General features: G+C 47.5%; 1 protein-coding gene across 1 annotated transcript; it reads left to right on the top strand.

Moving 5' to 3' along the window:
* The first annotated feature begins 8,192 nt into the window (after positions 1-8,192).
* LOC142364630 (E3 ubiquitin-protein ligase RBBP6-like) lies at positions 8,193-22,458 on the top strand. Its single transcript, XM_075444543.1, has 7 exons — positions 8,193-8,358; positions 13,777-13,876; positions 14,668-14,704; positions 19,124-19,168; positions 21,266-21,354; positions 21,472-21,568; positions 22,396-22,458. The coding sequence occupies exons 1-7, from the start codon at positions 8,193-8,195 to the stop codon at positions 22,456-22,458; spliced, it is 597 nt and encodes a 198-aa protein (XP_075300658.1).
* Positions 22,459-23,123: the final 665 nt, after the last annotated feature.

The raw sequence follows: 23,123 nt of genomic DNA, 5'->3' as shown, positions 1-23,123 counted from the left end.
TATTGTATGGTACGGAATGTTGTGCTATGTACCGTGTGCTACATATGGTATGGTGTGTCTTGTATGGCATGTATGGTACGTATAGTGTTCTGTATTGTATGTAATGCATTTTGTGTTGTTTGCACTGCACTGTATATTTTGTGTTGTTTAGTGAATGACATGGAATGTATGGTATGTGTTGTGTTGTAAGGGATGGTATTTATTGTACCGTATCTGTGCATTTTCATGTCCTGTGTGGTATTTTGTTATTTTACGTATTGTGTTATCATACAGTATTTTTTAAATTTGATGTATTCCACTGTGCATTCTATAGTATTCTGTGCATTGTATTTTGCATTGCTTTGGTATTGTATTGAAAAAACGGTACTGTGTTTTGTATTGTTTTGTATTGTCTTGTATGTACTGTATACCATATTGTAGGTATTGTATTGCATGTATTGTATTTTTTCTTGCATTGCCTTGTGTGTATTGTATGTGTCCTGTCCTAATGTATGGTATAGTATTTATAACAGTTTATTCATTCTAGAGTATTTAGTTTTCTAAGGTATTTTGTTTTATAATATGTTGCATGTAGTTTACTCTATGTAGAGTATGCATTGCACTGTACAGTATGTATTGTATAGTATTTATTGTTTTGCAGCTATTGTGGGTATTGTGGGTATGGTAGGTATGGGACTGCGCTATACAGTTTATTATTGTCTGTATTGTATTGTACCCTGAACGGGATGAACCTTTTCCAGAACCACCCAATGCTCCTGCAGACCCTGCAGCCCTGGGTCCATCAGGAGCTGGAGCAGATCTTTGACAACAGGGGGTTGGAGGCAGCCATGGTGGAAGACACCATCATGGCCACGTTGACCAAGATGCCCCCGGCCCCGCTGCCTCCTGAGGAGGGTCTCTGCCTCCCCCGGGAGCCCTGCGATATCCGGCACAGACGAGCTCCTCGGCACCTCATCCACCGCTGTTGGTGGGCACCCGCCAGCCACCCCGCTGCTCCTGCTGCCATCCCCACGGAGCAAGAAGAGCCCCAGGAGGAGTCCAGGGAGGCTGTGCCCAGGCTCTCCACTTCCAACCGGGACAGGGAACTCTCCTGGGGGGCCACGGCCACCCTGAAAGATGAGCACCAGCAGCTCTGAGGACTCTCCAGCCAACAAGAGGCCAGCACCACACCAGGGACACTGGAGGGGCCCTCACCAGACGACCAAACCGGGACTGGGCCATCAGCTGCGGCACGCGCTGGCCCTCAAGGGCTCCCAGCCCCCCAGATGCAATTATCCGAATAAAAAAATTTCATTAAAACGACAGAAAAAGCCTCAGTGTTACCAACAGTGCAGATGGCATTGCTGTCTTCACCCTTTTTAGCTTTCTTTTACAGGGAGGGGTGGGATGTGAATACTGAGGGGTCCTTCTCTGTGTGCCAGGCAGTGTTTTGTTGTTCTCCCCCAAGGCAAATGCTGCTCAGCTCCGGGCCTGCAGCTCTCGGCTGGTCCCTGGGCCAGTGTCTCCAGCCCAGGGGTCTCCAGGGCCAGCCTGTGCCTCATCGCTCACCACCCAGCCCATCCCCCTCTTCCCCACACCCTCTGCCCCCACATCTCGGGGCACTGCTCCCCAACCAGCCTGCACTGCTGGGTGCAGCCTCGCGACGGTGGCACCCAAACCCCAGCTCCTGCACGGAGTCATGACGTGGTGCTGCTCTCTGCACCAGCCCAGGGTCACACCCTGCCCCAACAGAGCCCCAACAAGTGCAGCCCAGGAAGCGCAGAGTCCTGCCCCTGGGGAGGGACAACACCAGGCACCAGCACACGCAGCAGGCTGCCCGGTGGGGAAAAGCCAGGGAGAGGTGCCCGTGCTGCTGCCCTCCAGCCAGCCTTGGTGCCACCAGCATTGCTTCTCCTCTGTGGAGAAAGGGCCCGGCATGGGCAGATGCTCGGCAGATGGATGCTGGGCAGCTGAGTGCACTGCAATAGTCTGGTTTGGAGAAAAAGAGCCTGAGGGGCCACCTCACCACTCTCCACAGCTTCCCGAGGAGAGGATGTGCAGAGGGAGGTGCTGAGCTCTTCTCCTGGGGATCCAGCGACAGGATGCGTGGGAATGAGACGGAGGAAGAGGAAGGCAGAGGAGGAGGGAAGAGGAACAGGAGAAAAAGGAGGAATGAGAGAAAGAGGAGGAAAAACAAGGCAAAGAAGAACAGAAGTAGCAGGATGTGGAAGAACAGGAGAAAGAGGAAGAGGATGATGAAGAACCAGAGGAGGAGGAGTAGGAGGAGGAAAAGCAGAAGGAAGAACAGAGAAGAGAAAGAGGAGGAGAAGGAGGTCAAAACATCTTCAGATTCACTCTAGAGTGGCAGCACATCAAAATCCTTGGAGGAAACACATTCTGCATTTGTTTGTCCATGGGCATTCGCTAACCCCAAGCCTACTGGGGAAGCCGTTACTCACGGGAGTCATTCAGCGCCGTGGCCATCGCTCCTCTGGGCACAGACAGGAAAGCTCTGGGTGACAAAGGCTCTCAGGTCGCGCTCCAGAAACAGCAGAGCAGCACCAGAAGATCCCCAGCACCTGATCACACAGACACAATTCCAACTCAGTGACACCATTACTGAAAACAAAACACCCAGAGCAGCACCTGCCATTACAACTCCTTCAGGGCAGCTTCAGCTGCTGCAGAGCTGCAGGCTGACGACCTTCCCACCGCTGCCACAGGCCCCCACAGCAATAACGACCAGCAAAAAGCACCTCTGCCCGCGGCCCACACCCACCCAGCCTCCAGCGGCAGCACAGCTCAGCCCGCAGCTCTGAGGCACCAACCAGCCTGTGCTCACAGCCCGTGCCACCCACGGGACGGTCTGTGCAGAGTCAGCTCACCATGGCCTGCGAGAGAGGGGGGTGGGGGGGAGAGAAAACTCTGGGGAAAAGGGAAGGTGTGGGCAGGAAACCAGAAATCCCTGACAGGGCTGGGAGGAGAGGCCTGGGCCGCCTGTGCCTGCCCACTGGCCACAGCTGAGCCAATCAGCGGAGCTGTGAGGACAGGCCCGGACTGCCTGTGCCCGCCCACTAGCCATGGCTGAGCCAATCAGCGGAGCTGTGAGGACAGGCCTGGGCTGCCTTTGCCCGCCCACTGGCCATGGCTGAGCCAATCAGCGGAGCTGTGAGGAGAGGCCCGGGCTGTCTGTGCCCGCCCACCAGCCACAGCTGAGCCAATCAGTGGAGCCGGAGGCGGTCTGTCAGTCCCAGCCGGGCTGGGGCAGGGCCGGGGGGGGGCAGAGGCTGAGGGGCCTGAGGAGAAAGAGGTGAGAGATGGGGGGGGGGGGGGGGGGCAGCCGGGGCGAGGGAGAGCAGGGCTGGGGCAGGGCCGGGCTGGGGGAGCAGCAGCAGCAGCAGCAGCAGCAGCAGCAGCAGCAGCAGCAGGGATCTCCCCGTGCGGAGGGGCCGGGGGAGGGAGCTGGAGCCCTTCTCCCCCCAGGCCCGGCCATGGCCCCGTTCCCAGCCCTGCGCCCCAGGGCTCAGCTGGTGGTGACAGACCGGGGCCTCTGCTGTCCCCAGGCTGTCGTGTGGGGCTCATGCTCGTGGAGCACCCCTCTCTGCTGACAGCCTGTCATAAACGGGGATTTCCAGACATGGGAGTGGTTTCTCCCTCCTGGTGGGAGCACGCCCCAGGGCTGAGCTGTCAGAGAAGCCAGTGGGGAGCGCTCCTGGCTGGATGCGGCTCCCTTGGCAGATGTTTGTGCCTGAGTCTCGGCCCCAAGGTCTGATTTGTGCCTTTCCCCCCACCCAAGCTGTGCTGCCAGCTCTTGGGAAATGGGGGTACCGAGGGTGGGTGGATTTATAACAGCCGGGATGCTCCAGTCAGCCTGTCAGGGATTTTTTACTTCCTGGTTCCTGCAATAACAGTGAGATTTCACCCAGGAAAGTACGGTGTTTAGCTTTGGTTACTCCTTGTGTGGATTGTGTCAGTCCTCAGCCAGGTGCACAGTGGCTGTCAGAGGAGGAATGAGACTGTTCCAGGGTGAAGTAAGCAATGGGGATCTCAAGCCTGTTTTGTTTAAGGCAATCAGGTGAAAAACTGCGGTTAGAGCTGTCTGCGTTGCTTACCCTTCTGATTGCAGTGCTGCCCTCTACTTCTCTGTAATACTCACTTCTACTACTCAGTTCCGTCAAGTTTAAATTTCTGTAAATTGGTACTACACTTTGCCATTGCTTCTACTTGATTCATCATCCATTTGAAAATTCCCTGTTCAGGTCTCTCTGCTTTCTTCTCTCGCCTGTCCCCCAGAACGGTATTTGACTGCAGGGCCTGCAGAGTCTGTGTTTCCTCCTCATGGTGAGGAAAATATGGACATGAAAAACAAAGAGGTAGTGATTGTGAGAAGACGCCTGCCTTTGTGCTCATTTTCACATTCAAGTCCCTGTTGTGTGTTCTTAAATGATGTGGGTTACTCTAAGTGTTAGCAGCCCCTTGTCTGCATCCCTGTGCTCAGGAGGTGCATCAGAAGCTCTGTCTGGGCATTGCTGGTGTCAGACAAGTAACCGCAGCCCTTTCTGAAGAATAGCTGCTGGGTGAGTTATTTCCTAGGCCGTAACAGAAGGGTTTCTGGTTACATCTGCAGGAACTCAGGAGCAAACCCTGCTGACGGAAACCCTCAGAAGAAAGGGAAGACAGGAGAGAGAAGAGCAGGTCAGTAGAGTTGCGCTGCTTTACCCCAGATGGTGTCACACCTGCTGGCACAGTGACTGTGGGTATGGGTGCTCTCAGGGTGTTTTCTGATCTTTTCCAGTGTTCACCACCAGAGAGGACCTATGGCCCTAGGGGAAGGACGGCTCCCCCTTCTTTGTGCACCCCAGGATCTCATCGTGATGCATAACCTCCTGTGCAAACAGAAGTAGCCGATAGTCGAGTTCTTTAGGGAGGCTGTTGTGGGCAGGAGGAAGATCCCGGGAGCAGACTTCATTCAAGTGGTCAAAGGGGTATGGAGGGAGCAGAACGGGAGTGAACTGCTGCCACTGCCCGATGTCCTTGTGTGCAGACCTGGGGTGGTTCCAGTGGGGGAAATGGTGGCGGTTCAGCAAGGGGCACTTTCTCTTGTCTTACCCTTAGAGGACAACTCCCACAGTCTGGAAAGCTGGAGGGGAAAGGGAGAGCAGGGATATGAGAAGTGGGATGTCATTGAGGGCCAGTTGTGGGAGTGAGGGTCCCCGTTGCCTTATGGTCTCCAAAGAGAGTCACTGCTAAGTTCTGCAGCTGCCTGGATCCTGCTGCAGACACTGAACTGGCATCATGTTTCCCAGTGTCGATACTCGACCTTTTCCCCACCAATCTCATATATATATTCCCATTGTGCTGCCATCAGCCCGTATCTGTGCAGCACTGTTTACTCTGAGCCTCCCTTCCCACAGGGTGCAGGGGACAGAGCTGTGAGGAGCACACTCAGGTCAGCGAGGGTTCAGCAGTGCAGGTGTTAACTGATAGCCTAGTCCAAGCCAAAACAAGCCATCTCACATCCTAGGGGGCTGGGAAGTTTGGCGTGTTAACAGCCAAGAGGTCTGCAGAAGGCAGCAGAAGCCTGTTAAAGCCCAGTAAAGTTGTAAATGCTTAAACCTCACCAGGTTTCTTTGTGCTGTGCTTCCCTGCAGAACACCAGAAAATCTCACCCTGCCTACCTCTGGGGCAAGCCTTGATGCTTTTGTGATCACACTGCCATTTTCTGTATTGGCTGTCCGACTGAAGTTCCCATGAGAGACAAGGACCTGGAGAATGTGGTCATTTTGTTGACTTCCTTGAAGCGAGGGACTGTTATGAGCAGTGTGAATCTGAGGGAAGGTCAGAACCTGTGGCAGGAGATCAGAAACGGACAATGCAGAGAGACCAGAAGAGGTGAGAGGAGCACAGTGTGCTGGGAGAGCATCTCAGTAACGTTCTTGATGGGAGATGCCAGAGTGGGTCCTGAATATGGGTCCCTGAGACCCTATGGCAGCCTGTAGCAGAGTGGCCAGGAGGGGACTGCTGGGGAAGAGCTTGAGAAGCCAGGGCATGTGCAATGCTGCAGTCAGCCCGATGGCCAGAGACAGGTCACTCAGTCCTTCAGGCTGGGCTCAGAGTCTGCAGCCTGAGGTGTAATGTCCTCTTCTGGAGTTTGGCAGTGAGCATCGATCCTTCAGCTGATCAGCACCAGACCCTTTCTGCAGCTGTTGGCAGCAGCTGGAAAACAGAGGTGCAGAAGACTTTGCTTTTTAAAACCTGACTCAGACCAGAAGACTGGTCATGGTACCTGTGCTGTCTTTACCTGCACTTTTCACATCTTGGAGAGAAGAGGCGTTTGGCTGCCTGTTTGTAGTGTTGTTTTGCAGGTTAAACATACTCTGTTAGCGTGGAAGAGAACTGGGCATAGACAACCAAAAGCTTCAGGCAACTGCAAAGTTGAGATGGGGGCAGTCTGTGATATTTCTGTCCAGATCAAAAGCTCAGGGGTGTTTCCATTCAAACAGTGGAGTCTGCTGGGAGCTCCAGTCTCCTGACTTCCAAACCCTGTGTCGTAAACAGTGACCAGCCACGATGTTTCTTTCTGCCACTCTCTAACGCAGTGTCTCTGGGCTTTTCCTTTGGTTGGTTTTTAATCTCTGGTAGGTGTACAAGCTCAGTTCTATCCAACCTCTTGCAGACCTGCAGCCTGCCTGCCTTCTGCTGGGGGCCAAGCCAAAGGGGTGAAGTCTCGTGCTCGTACCAAGTCCGAAGCAAAGTTCAAGCACTGAGAAGTTCCCCAGTCAGCCCTGAGCCAGAGTGCAGCTACCTGAGCTGCGACGGGATGGAAGAGCCTGGAAAACAATTCATCGGCGCGAGGCGATGGAAGAAGGTGCGGTGAATGTGGCACTTGGGATGAAGTGACACGCTGGGGTTCGTGTCTGGGTTAGTACTGTACCTGCACACTGACTAAGGCCTTGGTGTCTCGAGTTTGGGTATGGACTCTTGCAGAGTACCAAGTTAATCTGTCTGTGAATAACCACGTTGTCTCAGGGTCGGCAGGGCCTGATAAACTCCATCCAGGAAGAAATCGACGGCGAGATGGCTTATCACAATAGGTTTTGTGTAAGGGCTTCTGGAGCATCTCCCTTCCACGTTCAGTGGATCTGGGGCATAGCAAGGTTTTGGAAAAATCTGTGGAGGAGTACCCGTTGCCGTTAGGCGTAGGAACAGATCTGTGGAACATGCCAGGCATAAGATTCCCCTTTTCATCTGTGTGCTCCTAAGACCAGAACTGTACCTTTCCATCCATTCTATTAATTTTAAGGGTCTGTTGGCATTTGCAATTCGCAGCCCTGCAGAGCGGGTAAGCTGGTCCATAGGTTGGCTTTCCAGGCAAATGCAGGTGTCTCCTTTCAGACTACAGACAAACCCCTCCTGGCATAAGGGCGGTATGCTTGCTTTCTTCAGTGAAGATTCATAATGCAGTACCTGTCCTGGTCCCACTGAGACTTTAAGGGGACAGATAGCAAGGAGAGGTGGTTTCTGGTAGAGGGTGGGCTTTGGTGCATATCCAACAGCCAGGCTTGTTTGCCTCTGCTGCTGGAGTTTGGACTGTGGCTATGGCCGACTTCTGGAATGAATACGTATAATCCGTATTCCGCCACAGGCTTATAAGCCAGGCTACCATGTGAAAACCTAGGCTTCCAAATCCCCATTAACAGGAGAAACAAACAGACACAAAGAGCAAAAACCTCTATCCCTTGGTTAAAGAGGAAATGCGGAGGGTTTCCGGACTCTGGCAGCCCAAAAGGCATTGAAAGATGTAAACCCAGCAGTCGTGGAAGCTCCCTCGTTAGCCCTGCCAGACTACAACAAGCCTTTTTTATTATATTTAGGTAATATGGCTCTCAGAGGTGTTAGGAGGAAGAGGGCGGGACTCCCCGCCCGTGTCACGGGGCCTTTTGTCACAATGTGCTGGGTCACATGAGGTGCGGGGGGTGGTTGCCGTGTGCCATTGTGTGCACAGTGACGTGCTTGCGGCTGTCGGCCGGGAAACCCCTCACTGGAACCCTGAGGCAGGGGTTCTGTTGGTGCCGTCGCCAGCGGTCGTGCCTGGCAGCGCTGGGTGCACGAGAGGGAGCCAAGGCTGAGCCGGGGCCGTGGAGGCCTCTCCCCGTCGTCCTCCCGCCCACCAGCAGACGCCGTCGCGGAGCAGGCACCGCCTGGCCCCAGCCATGCCTGGCGTGCACTACAAGTTCTCTGCCAAACTGGACTTTGATACCATCAGCTTCCACGGCCTCCACATCTCCCTGCATGACCTCAAGTGCCAGATCATGGGCCGCGAGCAGCTGAAGGCATCCAACTGCGACCTGCAGATCACCGACGCCCAGAGCAAAGAAGGTGAGTGGGGCGGCGGGCACGGGGCCTCGGGGACCGCCCGGCTGGTGGAGTTGCAGACCACCGCATGGGGCTGCAGCCTGCGGGAGCCCCGCTCTGCTCTTTGCAGCTCAACTCAGCGTAGCGTGAGTCAGCCTGGGGCTCGTCCCGCCAGCGTGCGGGGGATCAGGAGGGCCAGCGGCACCGGGGATACGTGGGGTGGGCAGCGGTAATGCCATTCAGCCACGACCGGTAGCTGTGACTTGTGTTGAGGCCTCACAGAGCTGTTTGTTTGGGGTTGCTGTTCTGACGACGGCCTTTGGATCCGTGCTTTAGAGCAGAGCTAGGCATGGAGGAATATGTGGTTGATGGGCGACATTTAGCGCTCACAGAAGCTTTGGTGTCCTGGAATTCTTCTAGGTAAAATGCTAAAAAGGTTTGGGAGGATATCTGTGGGGATAGTCAGGATCTGTTTTAAAAAGTGGGGGTGTGGGGGTTTGGCGTGCCCTCTTCCCTGCTTCCTATAGACGCGTGTTCTGTAAAGGCAGAATTCCCTTCCAAAAGCCTGTTCTCAGGAATGATGCATTTTAACTTGCCTCTATTAAATTTGATGTGAATTTCATGACCTGTCTTTTATAACAGATGTTTTCACATTATTGTGGAAGAACTGCAAACTCCGTGACTCAGGTTTCTGTAACATTCTGACTCAGAACACTTGGAGAATGTGCTGTTCTGCTTATCAGGCAAAATCAACAAACTGTAACACCAAAATGGGCGTCTGAACTGGCCTTAGATGAATAGTTTTAGGGAAGAACAGTGCTCTTGGCAGACTGTCTCTTGAAGTCAGCCGTTGCTGGAGTTCAGTGTTGCAGCACGCACTTGAGAGCTGTAGTAGTGCCACGATGTGATGTCTTCAGAAAACCTCGTGCTAACTCTGAGTGAAACCATTTGGCCTCACAGCTGCTGTCTTTAAGACTGCGCAAACTGAGCATTTCAGAGCAGACACTTCAGCAGCTTTTAAGGCTTGCCCTTCCCCGTGCCGTTTTGTTGATGTGCTAGTGTGGGGGATTTCTTTGGTTACGCCTCAGCGTGCAATTAATTCCTGGGCTGCCAGGCAGCATTGCTGTGTGGAGCCTTCCTAAAGGGTTTGGAGTTCCCCGTTTCCCTGGGTGAACTGAGGGTAAGCCGTGTGCCCATTCCAAAACCATGATGTTTCAGTGGAGCCCATGCAAGGTCTGTCTGGGAAGGAGCTGCTCGGGCTCTGTCCCCAGCAGGGCTGGGACCTCTCGGGGCTGTGCGGTCAGCGAGGTCAGTGTCCCTTGGCCAGGGGCTTAGGGCAGGTGTCTTTTAGTTCATTACCACGGGGTGTCCAGCTCGGCTTTCGCTTTCCCAGTCACACGCTGAAGTGGCAAGCCATGCCAATAAGGCATTAAGGCATCAGGCAGTCTGTGTAATCAGATTAATGACTGAAAGTATGTTAGATTTTATTGACTCATCCTTTCAAAGCAATGCAGGTGCTCTTTTGGAGCACAGTACTGTATAATCATAATGCAAATCAAAGTTCCATGAAGCATCTGGCCTACTGCACTAGCTAATTCAAGCAAGGATGAGATACCAACTGTGGTTGGGATCCTCTTTTGGTGGAAGCTGAAAATGCAGAAATAGCAGTCCAGTCTATTAATCAGGATGTTTCGAGGCAGTGCCAGCGACACAGAGGACTGGTTTGTCACAAAGTGTGCAAGTGGTGCTGATTAGAACAGAGTTGAAAAATGAGATGAGGAGAAAGCATATTTTTAAGCAGCAGGGAGAAAATGTGTTCTTGGGAAGTACCCTGTTTTCTGGTCGAGGCAGTCTGGCATGTCAGCAGTCATTTTGATCTCTTACTCTGCAGATCGCTTCCCCAGTCACGTAACAGCTGGTGAGCAAGACATCCAAGCCTAATAAAGGCTTTTCTTTGTCGTTTCGCATGTAGGCTTGCCTTCTGATGACTTCTGCTGAGCTTCTGTCCTTTATCGGAGTGAAAATACTTCTCTAGACAGTGCTCAGAGAGATGCCTTTGCAATGCTGTCAGCATCAAAATGGTGGATTAAAGCAGGCCATAAAAGAAAGTAGGAACTTTTTTCAGTAACCTGTTTATACCGTATATATGACCCAAATTATTAAAACTAGCAGATTTTTAGAATTATAGGTGAATTGAAAAATGGAATTTTTAAGTGGTGCATTAAATGTGAAGCAGTATAAATTTCAGAGCGTGGCTTGAGTTGTTTGTACTTTTTTGCAGGAAGAAGGTTGTGGATACTAATGCAGTTGTTAATTTAAGCTTTCTAAGTCATCATGAGGCAGCAGTCAAAGTAGCTGTTAACTTGCCTGCCTCCACTCGTTCCTTGAAATACTTCTTTCCTGACTGTTCTGTCTCTTCTGCTCCTGACTTTACTATAACATCCAAATCTTCCTTTGCTTTTGCAAGCTTGCTGAATTGAATCCTTAGTTTTAATCTCAGGTCAGATTGAGAAAAGCCCAGTAGCCACTCACTGTCCGTCACTGGCAGTAAAACAAGTTTTGTGCTCAAAGGGAGTAGGAATCACCCATGTTGTTACCTCCAGCTTGCTGAGTATTTCTGTTGGAGCTCTGCTTGGACACGTGTGAAAAGTCGCCTTGTTGCGCAGGAGGTCACTGCTCACTTTGCAGAGGTTGAGGTGTGTGGTGAGGCCGAGGGACGCTACTTTGTAGGTCCTGGGAGTTGCCAAGTCTCTGCCAGGGGATGCTGCTGCCCTCGGGGAACAGGTTCCTGCTGGGAGATGCCAGTAGGCAGATTACAAGGAATGGCTGCTGACAGTGCTTTAAAATATTTAGTCATATCCAGCTATCCTCATATATTCAGTCTCTTTCTCGGAGAGGTGCTACCCTTTGTAGTCATCCGCAGAACAACCACCATCCTCAGTCCGGCACAGGCACAGCAAACTCCTGTCTTTTTGTGGAGCCGCTGTTGCTTATCCTCCGTCTCTGGAATCTCAGTCCAGTGGTTTGTGGTGTGGACCAAAAGGAGTGCTCTGTGTGACTCCGTTCAGCAGGTAGAAGCAGCTGCTTTGGGCTTTGAGAACTGCAGCTGGCACTATCTCCTGGCAGTGGTTTGTCTGGGCCCGACAGCTGTTTGAGCTCCTGCTCCATCACACAGCCCCAGGGCAGGCCTTTCTTGACAGTGGCTGTGTGGTGGTGAGATTTTCCTTTTGAGAAGAGCTCCAGCTGTTGGCTTCAGGCTAGCACTTCTGTAAAAGCTTCTGTTTTTGTCATTAGTAGTCCTTTCTCCTATGATTTGAAACTGCTCCAAAGTCCCGAGGAAGCTTGCTGTTCGGCTCCGTAGGGGTTAAGATCAGAAATTAGTTTTGTCTCAAAGATTTCCCAGTTTTCTGAAGAAGGATTCCATCATTTGGAAATAGAAGTAAAATTTTCATTTCGTTGTTGAAATACTGTCTTCTGATAGGTATGTTTTGGTCTGAGAGAGGTTCCTGCCTGTAGGAATAATATGCTGAAAAATGGAGTGTAAATTGTGAAATATTCCTGTTCTGTGTGTGATCACTGAGTAAAACCACCCTGACGGAGCTTGACTAGACATACATCATCTTTGGTTTTCAGAGTATCGTTCCGATTCGTCTGTCAGGGTAAGGGCTTTTGATATTGAAGACCGTCGGCAGATTACAGGGAATGGCTGCTGACAGTGCTTTAGAAGATTTAATCTTATCCAGCTTGTGTAAGAACAAGATAAACACTGTTCTCGTGGAGAGGCCTTTGCATTTTAAGCTTATTCAGTCGAAGTGTCACAGGTAGTGTTTTTTTTTGTTTGGGCTTTATATAAAAGGTCACAAGGCTTCCCTCCTCTGCAGAAGACTAGCGTGGTGAAAGCCAAGGCAAAGCATGGAGAGCTTCAGGCACACTCTGTTTTCGAAAGGCTGTTAAAGCCTGTCTTTGTAAGTGATTTAGTTTGAGTGTCTCTGCTCTGCGAAAAGTGAATCGAAAGAATTCACATCCCTTTGGTTAATTCAAACTAGACGATTAGCTTAAGAGGGGAGAGACAGCTTTACTTTGAGCCAATTCTGCCTTCCTTGTGAAAGCAAGCTGAAAAAAGCCCCAACAAAAAAAAGCCTCTGTGATTCAAATCCTAGCACTGCAGTTTCATTACTGTCCTGGTTTTAGCTTGGATAGAGTTAATCTTCCTCCCAGTAGCTGCTGTGCTTTGGATTTAGTAGGAGAACAGTGCTGACAATGCGGATGTTTTCAGTCATTGCTATGAAGTCAGGGACTTTTCCAGTCTCCCATGCTCAGCTGACAAGCAGGTGCGCAGGAGCTGGGAGGGAGCACAGCCAGCCCAAGCTGGGCAGCGGAAATATTCCATGCCAGGGATGGCACGCTCAATTTGTAAGGGTGGCTAGCAGGGGGGTAGGCATCCTTTTTCTTTAATTCGCTTTTCTATGAGTTGGCATCCTCTCCTGTCTGGGAGTTCGAACTTTTGCAGGAGTTTGGTCTTCAGCAGGAATTTTGCAAAATTCATGAAATCTGCAAGTTCCAGGTTCTGTGATCGCTGCTGGGGAACTGGCTGGGAATCGGTCATTAGGTGGTGGGAACATTGTATTGTATAGAGTTTGTTTTGCATATTCAGTAGCAGTAGTAGCTGTAGTATTTCCTTTGTTGTCTTATTAAACTGTCTTTATCTCAGCCCCTGAGTTTCCCCTTCTGTCCATTTCTGCTCCCCATCACACTGGGGGGGAAGGGGAGGAGTGAGCGAGCGGCTGTCGGGACCTCGTTGCTGGCTGCTGCGTTAAACCCCAACAGTTTCCGTTGAAATGTGAAGCACTGCCCAGCTGATAAGTGTGGCTGTTGACGGATTAAGCTCGCAGAAGCAGAGTTGGCAGGCTCTCCTCTCTGTTCTGTCAGTCCTGAGCACTGGCAGCAGAAGGAAATCACTTTTAGTGAACACCTTGGAAGGCAATGGCACAGAGCTTCATGCTTTAGCCAAGCGCCTGTTTTGTTGCAGGGCAAGCCAGTCAGATGTTACAATCTGGTTTCTGCAGGGGAGACCTTGTTTTTCTCCAAAGATCTACTGGTTTTGTAGCCTACCAGAAGCAAAAGCAACTGAATCTCCATCAGGAAAGAACTTCATGCATTAGCAGACTCTCTTTTTGTGACCTCTGAGACCCTTTTGTTGTTGGCATTGAAACTACTTTTAAAAAAAAGAAAAAGATTTTGCTGCTTGTGTTTGATGATCAAACCCAAAGATTACTTGAAATGTACTGTTAGTGTGTTTGAGACAACAAAAGCGTGATGTTACATATAAAATGTTGCTTTCATAGCTGTAAAGGTATTCTCTGAAGTGCTATGTAATTACATACGAATATACATTCCTATGAATTCACAAAGGTTTTTTTTCTGAATTCATGTTTTTTTCAGAATACACTGACGATAATGCCCTGATTCCGAAGAACTCATCAGTTATTGTCAGAAGAATCCCTGCCAGAGGACTCAGAGCTATCAGCAAAACACATGCTGCGTAGGTATCTGTAAAGCATTGCCTGCTCGGTTAGGGGTTTCAGGGTGTTAACTTGGTTTATGGACGTCAGTTCACAGAGGCGTTCAGGTTGTACCTCTCCTGCTAAAGCTGCTGTTAGGTTTTGGTGGAATGAGGTGGATTTTAACCTGTGTCCACCAAAGCAGACAGACATTTTTAGGCCTGCTGGGACATGGGGTTCAAACTCCAACAATGGTAACTTTTAAGATGATGCTGTTGGGTTTGTTCTTGGGCTTGATTGTTCTGAGACCCAAGCTGTAGATCCCGTTTCCTCTGTGTGGAGAGATTCCTTATTCTCTGTGTTTGCTTTTACTGCTTTTGTAGTAGAGAGAGAGAGGCATTTGCATTGTAGTGTAAACTTACCATCTGCTCCATCCTCCAAAGAGTCTGATTCTCAGTGTTTGACTAGTTCTTGCATTTGGGGGAGGGGGGTGGGATATGGCAAGTGTTCTTACGCCCCAAATCTGGGTATTTTTGCACACGAGCCTATAGAGGAAAGACCAAGGCTTGCCAGCTGGTGACCCGTGCAAACAAGAAGTTTAGAACTCTTAGAGTAATTTGTGATGAAGTAGACATGTGACTTAGGGGTTTTGTTTTAGTTGCGCTGCATGTCCCAAGAGAGACCAGTTTCTGGATACAAATACATTTCGACATTCACTAGACTATCAGAACACATTGTTTTGGTTTTCAGGTTCTGTAATCTGCTTTCACTGCTTTAAGCTGGGTACAAGTGCTTTATTTTAACTTCTGATCACCTTTATTTCTTCTTCCAGAAGTCGAACTGAGCCAGGGAGTGGAACATCAAAAGCAGTACGTAAAAAACCAATCTCACACTTTTTTTCTGTAAAACTGCATTTAATTCTAAACGGTGTAGCCTTGTGCTAATTTTCCACACGTTGCCTTAAAACATGGTATATGCTGTAAATGCACTGTATTCGATTCAGCATAGTAAAAGCTGAGGAATGCCATCACTGGCACAGTTCTAATGTGAATATTGGTATTTGTGCCTACTGATGCATTGTATTTCATATTGAATATGCTGGAATACTTCCTGTATGATTTTGTGTTGCACAGATAATGCAGGATCATTTTTAGATCACATAGGTTCGAGGTTTGCACAGCTGAGCGTGGTGCCATGTTCTACACCTGTCTGTCTGTAGCTGGTTAAATGAACGCTTGCATAGCTTGTTGTGTGCTTTTTGTTTCTTGCAAGAAGAATTGTTTGGAGTGTATTTTTTTCCATTTTCATGTTGTATCACTTAGCTTTTGTTTTTAAATACTTTTTTTTTGCCTAATGTTTTTTGACAATGTTATCAAAAACCATGGAGAACCTATTATTGTTAAACCTGGTGTCCTGTTTCTTACTTCTACCTTGGGGGTTCAAACAAATACAAACCCCAACTTACCTGATATGTTTTGAGGCCAGTTCTTGCAGCTAAATGATTTCTTTTCACGTCCTTAAAAAGTGGGTATTTGTTCTTAAGCCTGTGTAATTGAAATGATATTGTTTGGGCCCCGCTGAGTACATCAATGTCTTTCATAGATTGGCGTGAATGTAAATGGGATTATCACGTTCTGCATCTAATCTTTCCACTTTATCTGATGAAGCAGTTTAGTTTCACAGTTTGCCTGCAAATGAAAGCATATAAAGCAGAATGTACAAATTCTGGCAGCAGGTTAGAGCCTGGTGCTTTTGTGGGTAAGAGCCCTGTCCTTTTTCCTAACTTCTGCCTGCTGTCCGTTTTTGGGTGTGGGTGACTTCAGGGTTGGACGCTGCTTTAATTTCCCAAAGGTTCAGCCTTTCTTTAGTATGCCACCGCTTTGAAGATATATTTGGAAAAGGGGCAGCATTGCTCTTCAGGTTTCAAAGCACTGTCGTTCTGCTGCTGAAATAGAAACAAGTAACACAAGGAAATATCGAACTGGTAATGGTCTAGACCTTGATTTGCCATTTGGCTCGACGACTATGTGTAACTATGCATGTCAAAACAGCCCTTATGGTAAAAAACTTACTATGTGGTGATTTGTATTTTTCATCTTTATTTGAAGTATGACTGCTTTTTCTTCACTAGAATCATGTGAGGCATTACACTAACCCTGGATCACTGGATCTGATCACTTGATTAGCTGTTAGGATAATTTAAATCAGAAACTCATGAACTCTGGGTCTATGTTCTCTGAAGAATACAGCCTCTGATTTCCTTGCAATGGTATGCAATCAACTTCATATGGAAAACTTTTTGTATGTAGGTCTAAAAACACCAAGTCTAAACCTGACTTCTGCAATTCTACCACTGGTGGGTTCAAATTCCTTTTTGGACATCAGTGCCTCTCTATTGTGACTTTGAGTAAGTTGAACTGGCCCTCGTAGTTAATTTCATGCATTTACATAAACCACGTTTATGGTATTTGATATAATTCAGATGGGGTTTTATTTCTTGAAAACAGTATTTTTCTCTTTGTTTACTGCCATGCCTATAAAGACAAGTCCCAAGCTCATAAATAAAGTTCACATTCTTTTAGCCTCGCGTGTTCCCTGGCATGTCCGTATTACCTTTCGAAGGAGCATTTTCCCATAAGCTAACAGAGACGTCTCAGAAAAAAACAACAAAAAAACAACCAAACAATCCTGGAGCGGGAGAGAAGACTTAGTGTGAGATAGAACTAATGAAAGGTAGTGAAGGACAAAGCAAAACCATGCCCTTCTTGTTCGCTCTGACTGTCCCTGATTTGGGTTGTCAAGCCAAGGTGCAAGCCGTGCGTCTCTCTTTACAAGTCCCCTCTCCCTCTTGCACTGTAAAAGCGCTGCAGCCTCAGGTGCTGCTAGTGCTGGAGACACAACTAGCTTTATTCTTAAAGTTAGCTCAGGTCTTAGTCTAAAGTGTGGGGTTTGGGGTTTTTGTTTGTTTGTTTGTTTTTAATACACATATTTCTGTACACATTTCCAAGGAGAACCTGCATCTTAGTGTGGTAGGAAGAAGTCACTGGACAGCTTGTCAATTACTGTAGAACAGTAAAGCAGCAAAATTAAAAGGAGTTACGATGTTTTTTAGAAGAGCATGCACAAGAACTTATACTTTGAACATTTCTTCCTTGTCTTGCTCTTCTGTTAGCTATCATTCTACACTTCCAAATGTGCGCTGCTGTCCCACTGTTACTACAGCCAGAGCGAGGAAGTGGATACTTGTTGATTTAGTGTTCCTATTTCAGACTGCGAGGATCTCGAGGTGGTATTTGTCCTCAGAGGCTGCAGAAATGCAGAGAGTCCTGGCCATTGTCTGAGCGCTTGTCAAGCACAACGGTGATCCTTCCTGGCTGAAGTTTGAGTGCAGTCAGGCTATCAGGTTTTAGGAAAGCACTGTAATCTAAATGTAGCCCTCCAGCAGTGAGGTTAGCCTTTTCCTCCTATTTTCTGTGCCCCTTCCCACTCGCTTTATGTCAGTTCCTTTTTAGCCTTCTGTTGGAAATGGGAGTTAATATATTGACTGTTGATTTTGGGTGTTTGGGGTTTTTTTCAAATTCTTCTGCAGTATTTTCTTAAGGTTGTATACAGCTTTCGCAGAGATGTTTTTTCTACTTGACTGATTGGAGGAACTGGCAGGAAATACTATAGTAGAAATTTCAAGGGAAAAAAGGCACAAGATTGTGGGATCATTGGAAGATGGCTGTTGGACAAACACAGTAAATAGTACCCAAGTTACCTATTTTCTGATTTTGAGAACTGTTTAGTAGAAAGGAGTGCTATTACCTCCTTTAAGAAATTAGACCATATCCTGCAGGCCACATAACAACTGCTTCCTGGCAAAAAACGCAAACTAGGTAATAGTTTATGAACAGCTGTGTTTCAATTACTGGTCAAGAGGAGACTGTTCAATGCTAGACTCCAACAGAGAGCTTTCCTAATTTCTTGTTTGCTTCTGAAAAACCACAGAATTATAATGGTTGTGCTTCCGTGAGAGAACATAGGCCTGTCTTTCCACATGTAAAAAGCAGTGTCATGTGGAGCGTGAAGCTTCAAAATACACGATCCGGCTTCCTTTTTAACAGAACTAGGTACAAAATGTTCTGAAGAGAAGGGAAGTCGAATCCTCTGGTCAGTCTTGAGATGGAAAGACGGTCTCTTTTTGCCGTTCTGCATGTGATTTGAGTGTCTTTCTGGCATCGTTTTACCAGTGTAAGCTGTACTGCTGCTGGTGGCATAATGGAATTCAATATCCTGGAAAAACAACCAGATAAGTGTTACCCTTGGAAAAACTGCACTTTGATGTTAGTTCTCAATAAACACCGCAGCCCTCAAGCGGCCTGAGGACTTCATTCCTGCAGCTGCTCCAGTAGGTATCTGGGAGAGAGGAGTGTGGTTGCAATGGAGAGAAAAATTCCAGGATTGTGCTCTGAATCCATGCTTTCATCATCATTAAAAACTGGTTTTGGTCTGACAGCAAGGAGAATAAGATTAAATTCTCCCACTTTCCAAACCAATTTGGGCAGTATGGCCCGTGGTCTAATAAAATACAGGAAATCAGTTTTCTCAGTTTTTATAGGCTACTCTGTCATGGGAAACACATTTATTTCAACACTTCGAGCAGTTTGTTTTTTTCTAGACAAAGTGGTGGGTTACTTTTATGGCTAATGTTTCGGATTGGTGCTTTTATTGGGGTTTTGTGGGGTACGGTGAGTTTGGCATTTTTACACTTACTGGCAGGAGGGGCAGCGTTCATGTCTCAGGGCTGATATGCCTGGACTTTGTTTTGACAGGCAGCTACTGTGTGCTTAGAAGCCTAACCTTGTGCATTTATGAATGATGAGACATTAACCGATTCATTTAAAAACTACACTGAAAAAAAGTTTCCTGAAGTGACGCTTCCTTCTCAAATAAACTTAATTTTTTTAAAATCCCTTTTAGCTGAATATTGACAGCTGCCTTACTCCTTTGACTTTTAAGCAGTGTTGAGCATTTGGCAAGGGTCTCTCTCCGAGATATTCTGGAGGAATGAGTAGATCTCAAGTGGCTTTGGTTGTTTTAGTTTCTTCTCCTTCATCACATCGGCACTCTCAGGCTGTCAAAGGTTTGGACTTTGTTTGGAACAAGTACAAATCACACCAAGTTGGAAATGCCTCTTTCAGTGACGCTCAGAGGATATAGTGCAGACTTTCAGACTACAGCAGAGGTTAACTATTGTTGTGTTTTGGTTGTAGAACTTCAAAATGTGTTTCATTTTTTGTGAACAGGTTGATGACTCTTCTGCATCTCTTCCTCTGGCCCAGCTTATTAAGGTACATATATATTCTTGTCAAATCCTTAAAAATCAAAAGAGTTTCCTTCATATTTTTAAATCTTATACTGTGATCTATAGCTGGATCACTGTTTCAATCTGAACACAACATTACTTTCATTTATAATAGTTTAAAATATTTATTTGAATCTTAAAATATGAGTATCTTTTGACACTGTCCTTTAAAGAGAAGCTCCCACTTTGGGAAGGTAGCAGGTGAGCACCTTGTCAGACTCAACGTGATGTGGCACTATTACTCATCTTCAAGACACAAAGAAGAAGAACCTCAGATGCCGTTTACCGTTTCTAACACTTTTCATTATTTTGCATTGGAAACTACCACAATTCTCAGCGAAGAATTCAATTCCTGTAAGTTGTGGACATTTCGGTGGGGTTTGCAAGAACCAAAACAGAGGCGTTTCTGTAACACAGACAACAGCGCTGTCGCGAAACCTGTCTGTGGTTCTGTAAACTCCTGTGAAGTTTGGCTCTAAAATGTGAAACACTGCCCAAGTGGTGTACACATTTCAGCTTTCTGGAAAATGCAAATATTTCCAAAAAGTGCAGGAACATAAGATAAAGCAGCTCAAAACTGTTACGTACTTGACCTCTTCAGTGCAGACCGGCTTAGCGTGGAGGCAGTGTGTTACAGTCAAAAGTTTTCTGGTTTATTATTACTGTGTATTAAAGGGCATACTTGAATTGTGGTCTATTCCTAGAAATATTTTGTGGGTTTTGGATGTCTTCTGGAAACTCTTTGGGTTCCAACAAATTAGTCAGGTATCCATAAAGTTTTCTGTAAGAGTTCATGGAAATGATTTCAAAGATGTTGGTCTGGATTATGTTACTGTTCAGAAAAAATTGTGTGTATGAAACAACCATTTAATACAACGCTGAAACGAGTGGGCACTTTTCTGAATGAACGCGTATAAAACCAAACCCACGAGTGACTGATCTCAGTGATAGGTGCTTGAAGGTCCAGACCATTTACAGTCGCTCCCTTAGAGCCTGCTTGTATCTGGAATCACAGAATCACAGAAGAGTAGGGGTTGGAAGGGACCTCTGTGGTTCATCTCGTCCAACCCTCCTGCCGAAGCAGGGTCACCCAGAGAAGGCTGCACAGGATCTTGTCCAGGCGGGTCTTGAATATCTCCAGAGAAGGAGACTCCACAACCTCCCTGGGCAGCCTGTTCCAGGGCTCCGTCACCCTCGGAGGGAAGAAGTTCTTCCTCGTGTTCAGACGGAACTTCCTGTGCCTCAGTTTGTGCCCATTGCCCCTTGTCCTGTCACTGGGCACCACTGAAAAGAGCTTGGCCCCATCCTCCTGACACCCACCCTTCAGATATTTGAACAAAGAGGACTTTAAAACAAATCAGCTGGCTTCACTGATTTGAAGATCTAGTTCTGCATAAGGCTCTATTACAATTTGTATATTAAAAGGGCACAATCAACTGGAAGAAAGTGCAGGTTTTTCTTACAGTAGTTCAAGAAGTTAGCAGGGGGGGAGCTTGGTCAAATTTCTACTGAAAAGAATCTTTTGTCTTGCTGAGTGACTTTAAAAAACTTGATTGTTTTTAATGCTTCCGTGTCTGAAGCTGAATTTCATCAAGCAGAAACAACTGCCCCGACTCTTCAGCTGGGTGTCCTTTCAATGCCGTAAAATGGAAATAAGGATACTTGCATACGTCTTTCTCAGTGAAATGTGCAGTGGATGTCTTCTCCTTCAAATAGTCTGGGGCTTAAAAACCGGTTTAAAAACACTGAATACTACAGGTTTTTCTACACACAGGTTCAGTCCACTCGGAATAGAATTGGATTGGTTACACAAGTCCTTCTGTAAGGCCCGAACAGAGCCTAAGGACTGGAGTGCCCAAGAATGCTCCTGTCAAGTAGACTGACAGGTACACAAAGACCATGCTGTGGCGTGAGGACTCCCCAGAACATCTCCAGGACAACTCTCTTTTGTAGAAGCAGCTGTCTTCATGCCCCCCACCTAGCGCTGTGCTGTTCTTTGCAGGATGGGATGAGTGATGTTGTCTTTGCTGTGTGGGCTGAAATGTGTTTCCAGTGTGTGTGCCAATAACTGTCTGCTCAACAGACTGCCAACCTGGCTGCGGCCAATGCTTCCGAAGAGGATAAAATAAAGGCCATGATGGTGCAGTCTTGCCAGGAGTACGATCCCATCAAGTAAGTGTTGAGAATGCCAAATCTTTTCTTTGGAGATTATGGAAAGGTTGTAGAGATGTTTGTTTTAGCAAGAGAGACATAGCATACCTTTTTCTTTTTTTCCCCAAAAATCTCCAGTTACATGAAAAGACCCGTGGGTCCACCTCCATCATCGTTCCCTTGCCGTTACTACGGAAAACCAGGCCACTATAGAAGGAACTGCCCGACAAGTGGGGTAAGGTGGTGGGGGACTGTTGCGGTGGGAACGAGGACTCGACCAATATGATCCATAACAGTCACCTTTATTAGCAGAGAATCTTTATTATATGGACAGCACTCGGTACAGCACTCGGTTGTGACTGGTCACTATTCATAGAGCGTCTATTAATAGAACACCCGGATTATATAGGCAGAACTTGACTATGATTGGTTACTATTCATAGAACGTCTGTTTACCCGCAGCTGGCCTTGGGGCATCTGTTTATCCACAGCCGGCCTCTCGATGGCCTTGAGGCCTGTGCTGCTGCAGAGTGATCAAGTCCATATTCAGAGTGTCTGGGCTGCTCACAATATGTCCCTGTTCTTCCAGAAATCCCACAGGGGACCTCTGGTGTTGCTCGGGTTTTCATATTTTCACCTTGGCAGTCACAGGGCAAATGCACGAAGACTCCTGTTAAGAATTGTTTCTCTTGGGGTGAAGTACAGAGGTTCTAGGGCAGTGTTGCAAAGCTCCTCAAAATTCAAGGGAAACCTGGAATGATAAAAGCAAAATTTTCTTTCTTCTGGATCATAGACATTAAAGATGAGCACAGATCTTTCTTGGTTAATTTTCATGTCTATTTTTATCTATTTCACTATTACTGTAAATTTTTCTGGTTTGAGCTCTTTTTAATGACAGTTCATGGTTTCCAGTGTTCCGTATAAAACCAAGATGATTCTGTTGACCCCATCCACTGAATATTTGCGTGTTTTAATTACACAAGTCTCTGCTTGAGTTTTCATGCCACTGAACGTTAGTCACTGACTGTACACGCGTGAGGTGTGAATCCAGCCCTCGTGTAGGGACGGAGAACAGAAGTTTCTCCGGTGACCGATTCAGGGCACGGAATTGAGCTCTGGCTCTGAGCTGCGCTTTGGAGGAGGAGCGGGTTTGTGTCTCTCCCCTGCGTGGATGGTGAGCTCAGGGATATTTCACGCTTAAGGAACCTGAAGTTAAGCCAAAGAATGTCGACTGAGTGCAAACCACTGCTCAAGCCTTCGGAACATCCTGGCTATATTCATTTAGGAAAAGAAGTATTTTAGTTGAGCAACCCCTACGCTAGGTGAAAGGAGAGGATTACAGGCTTTTGCTGCTTCAAATCAACATTGAAAGGTCATTTGAAGTGTGGGCCTTAAGATGAGATATGTCTGCATTTCTTTTCTGAACAGGACAAAAATTTTGTGCCTGCTCCCAGAATGAGAAGGAGCACAGGAATTCCGAGGAGTTTCCTGATTGAGCTGAAAGATCCCAACACAAAGGGCGCGATGCTGACAAAGACGGGAAAATACGCAATACCAATTATTAATGCGTACGTATGGCCTTAAGTGGACTGACCAAAAGGAGAAAAACCACGCGTAGATGTCTGAGTGGTAATGCAACCATGTTGGCCAGCATCTGTGATTACGAGGGAGGAAGCATTGTCGTCGTATCTTCACCTTAAAATCTGTGATACTTTCTAGTATTAAAATCGCGGGATCCTGCCCCTGGAACTTGGGTCAGCTTATGGCATTTCTGTATTTCTGCAAAACAT

The sequence above is a fragment of the Opisthocomus hoazin genome, chromosome 28, assembly GCF_030867145.1.
Source record: "Opisthocomus hoazin isolate bOpiHoa1 chromosome 28, bOpiHoa1.hap1, whole genome shotgun sequence".
NCBI lineage: Eukaryota > Metazoa > Chordata > Aves > Opisthocomiformes > Opisthocomidae > Opisthocomus > Opisthocomus hoazin.
This window is presented reverse-complemented; position numbering and strand designations above follow the sequence as displayed.

Bases quoted from the DNA above. Each gene is read 5' to 3' on its own strand.
- LOC142364630 (XM_075444543.1), top strand. From the start codon at position 8,193: ATGCCTGGCGTGCACTACAAGTTCTCTGCCAAACTGGACTTTGATACC. The intron at 8,359-13,776 runs GTGAGTGGGGCG...TGTTTTTTTCAG, and splicing joins CGACGCCCAGAGCAAAGAAG to AATACACTGACGATAATGCC. The intron at 21,355-21,471 runs GTAAGTGTTGAG...AAAAATCTCCAG, and splicing joins CAGGAGTACGATCCCATCAA to TTACATGAAAAGACCCGTGG.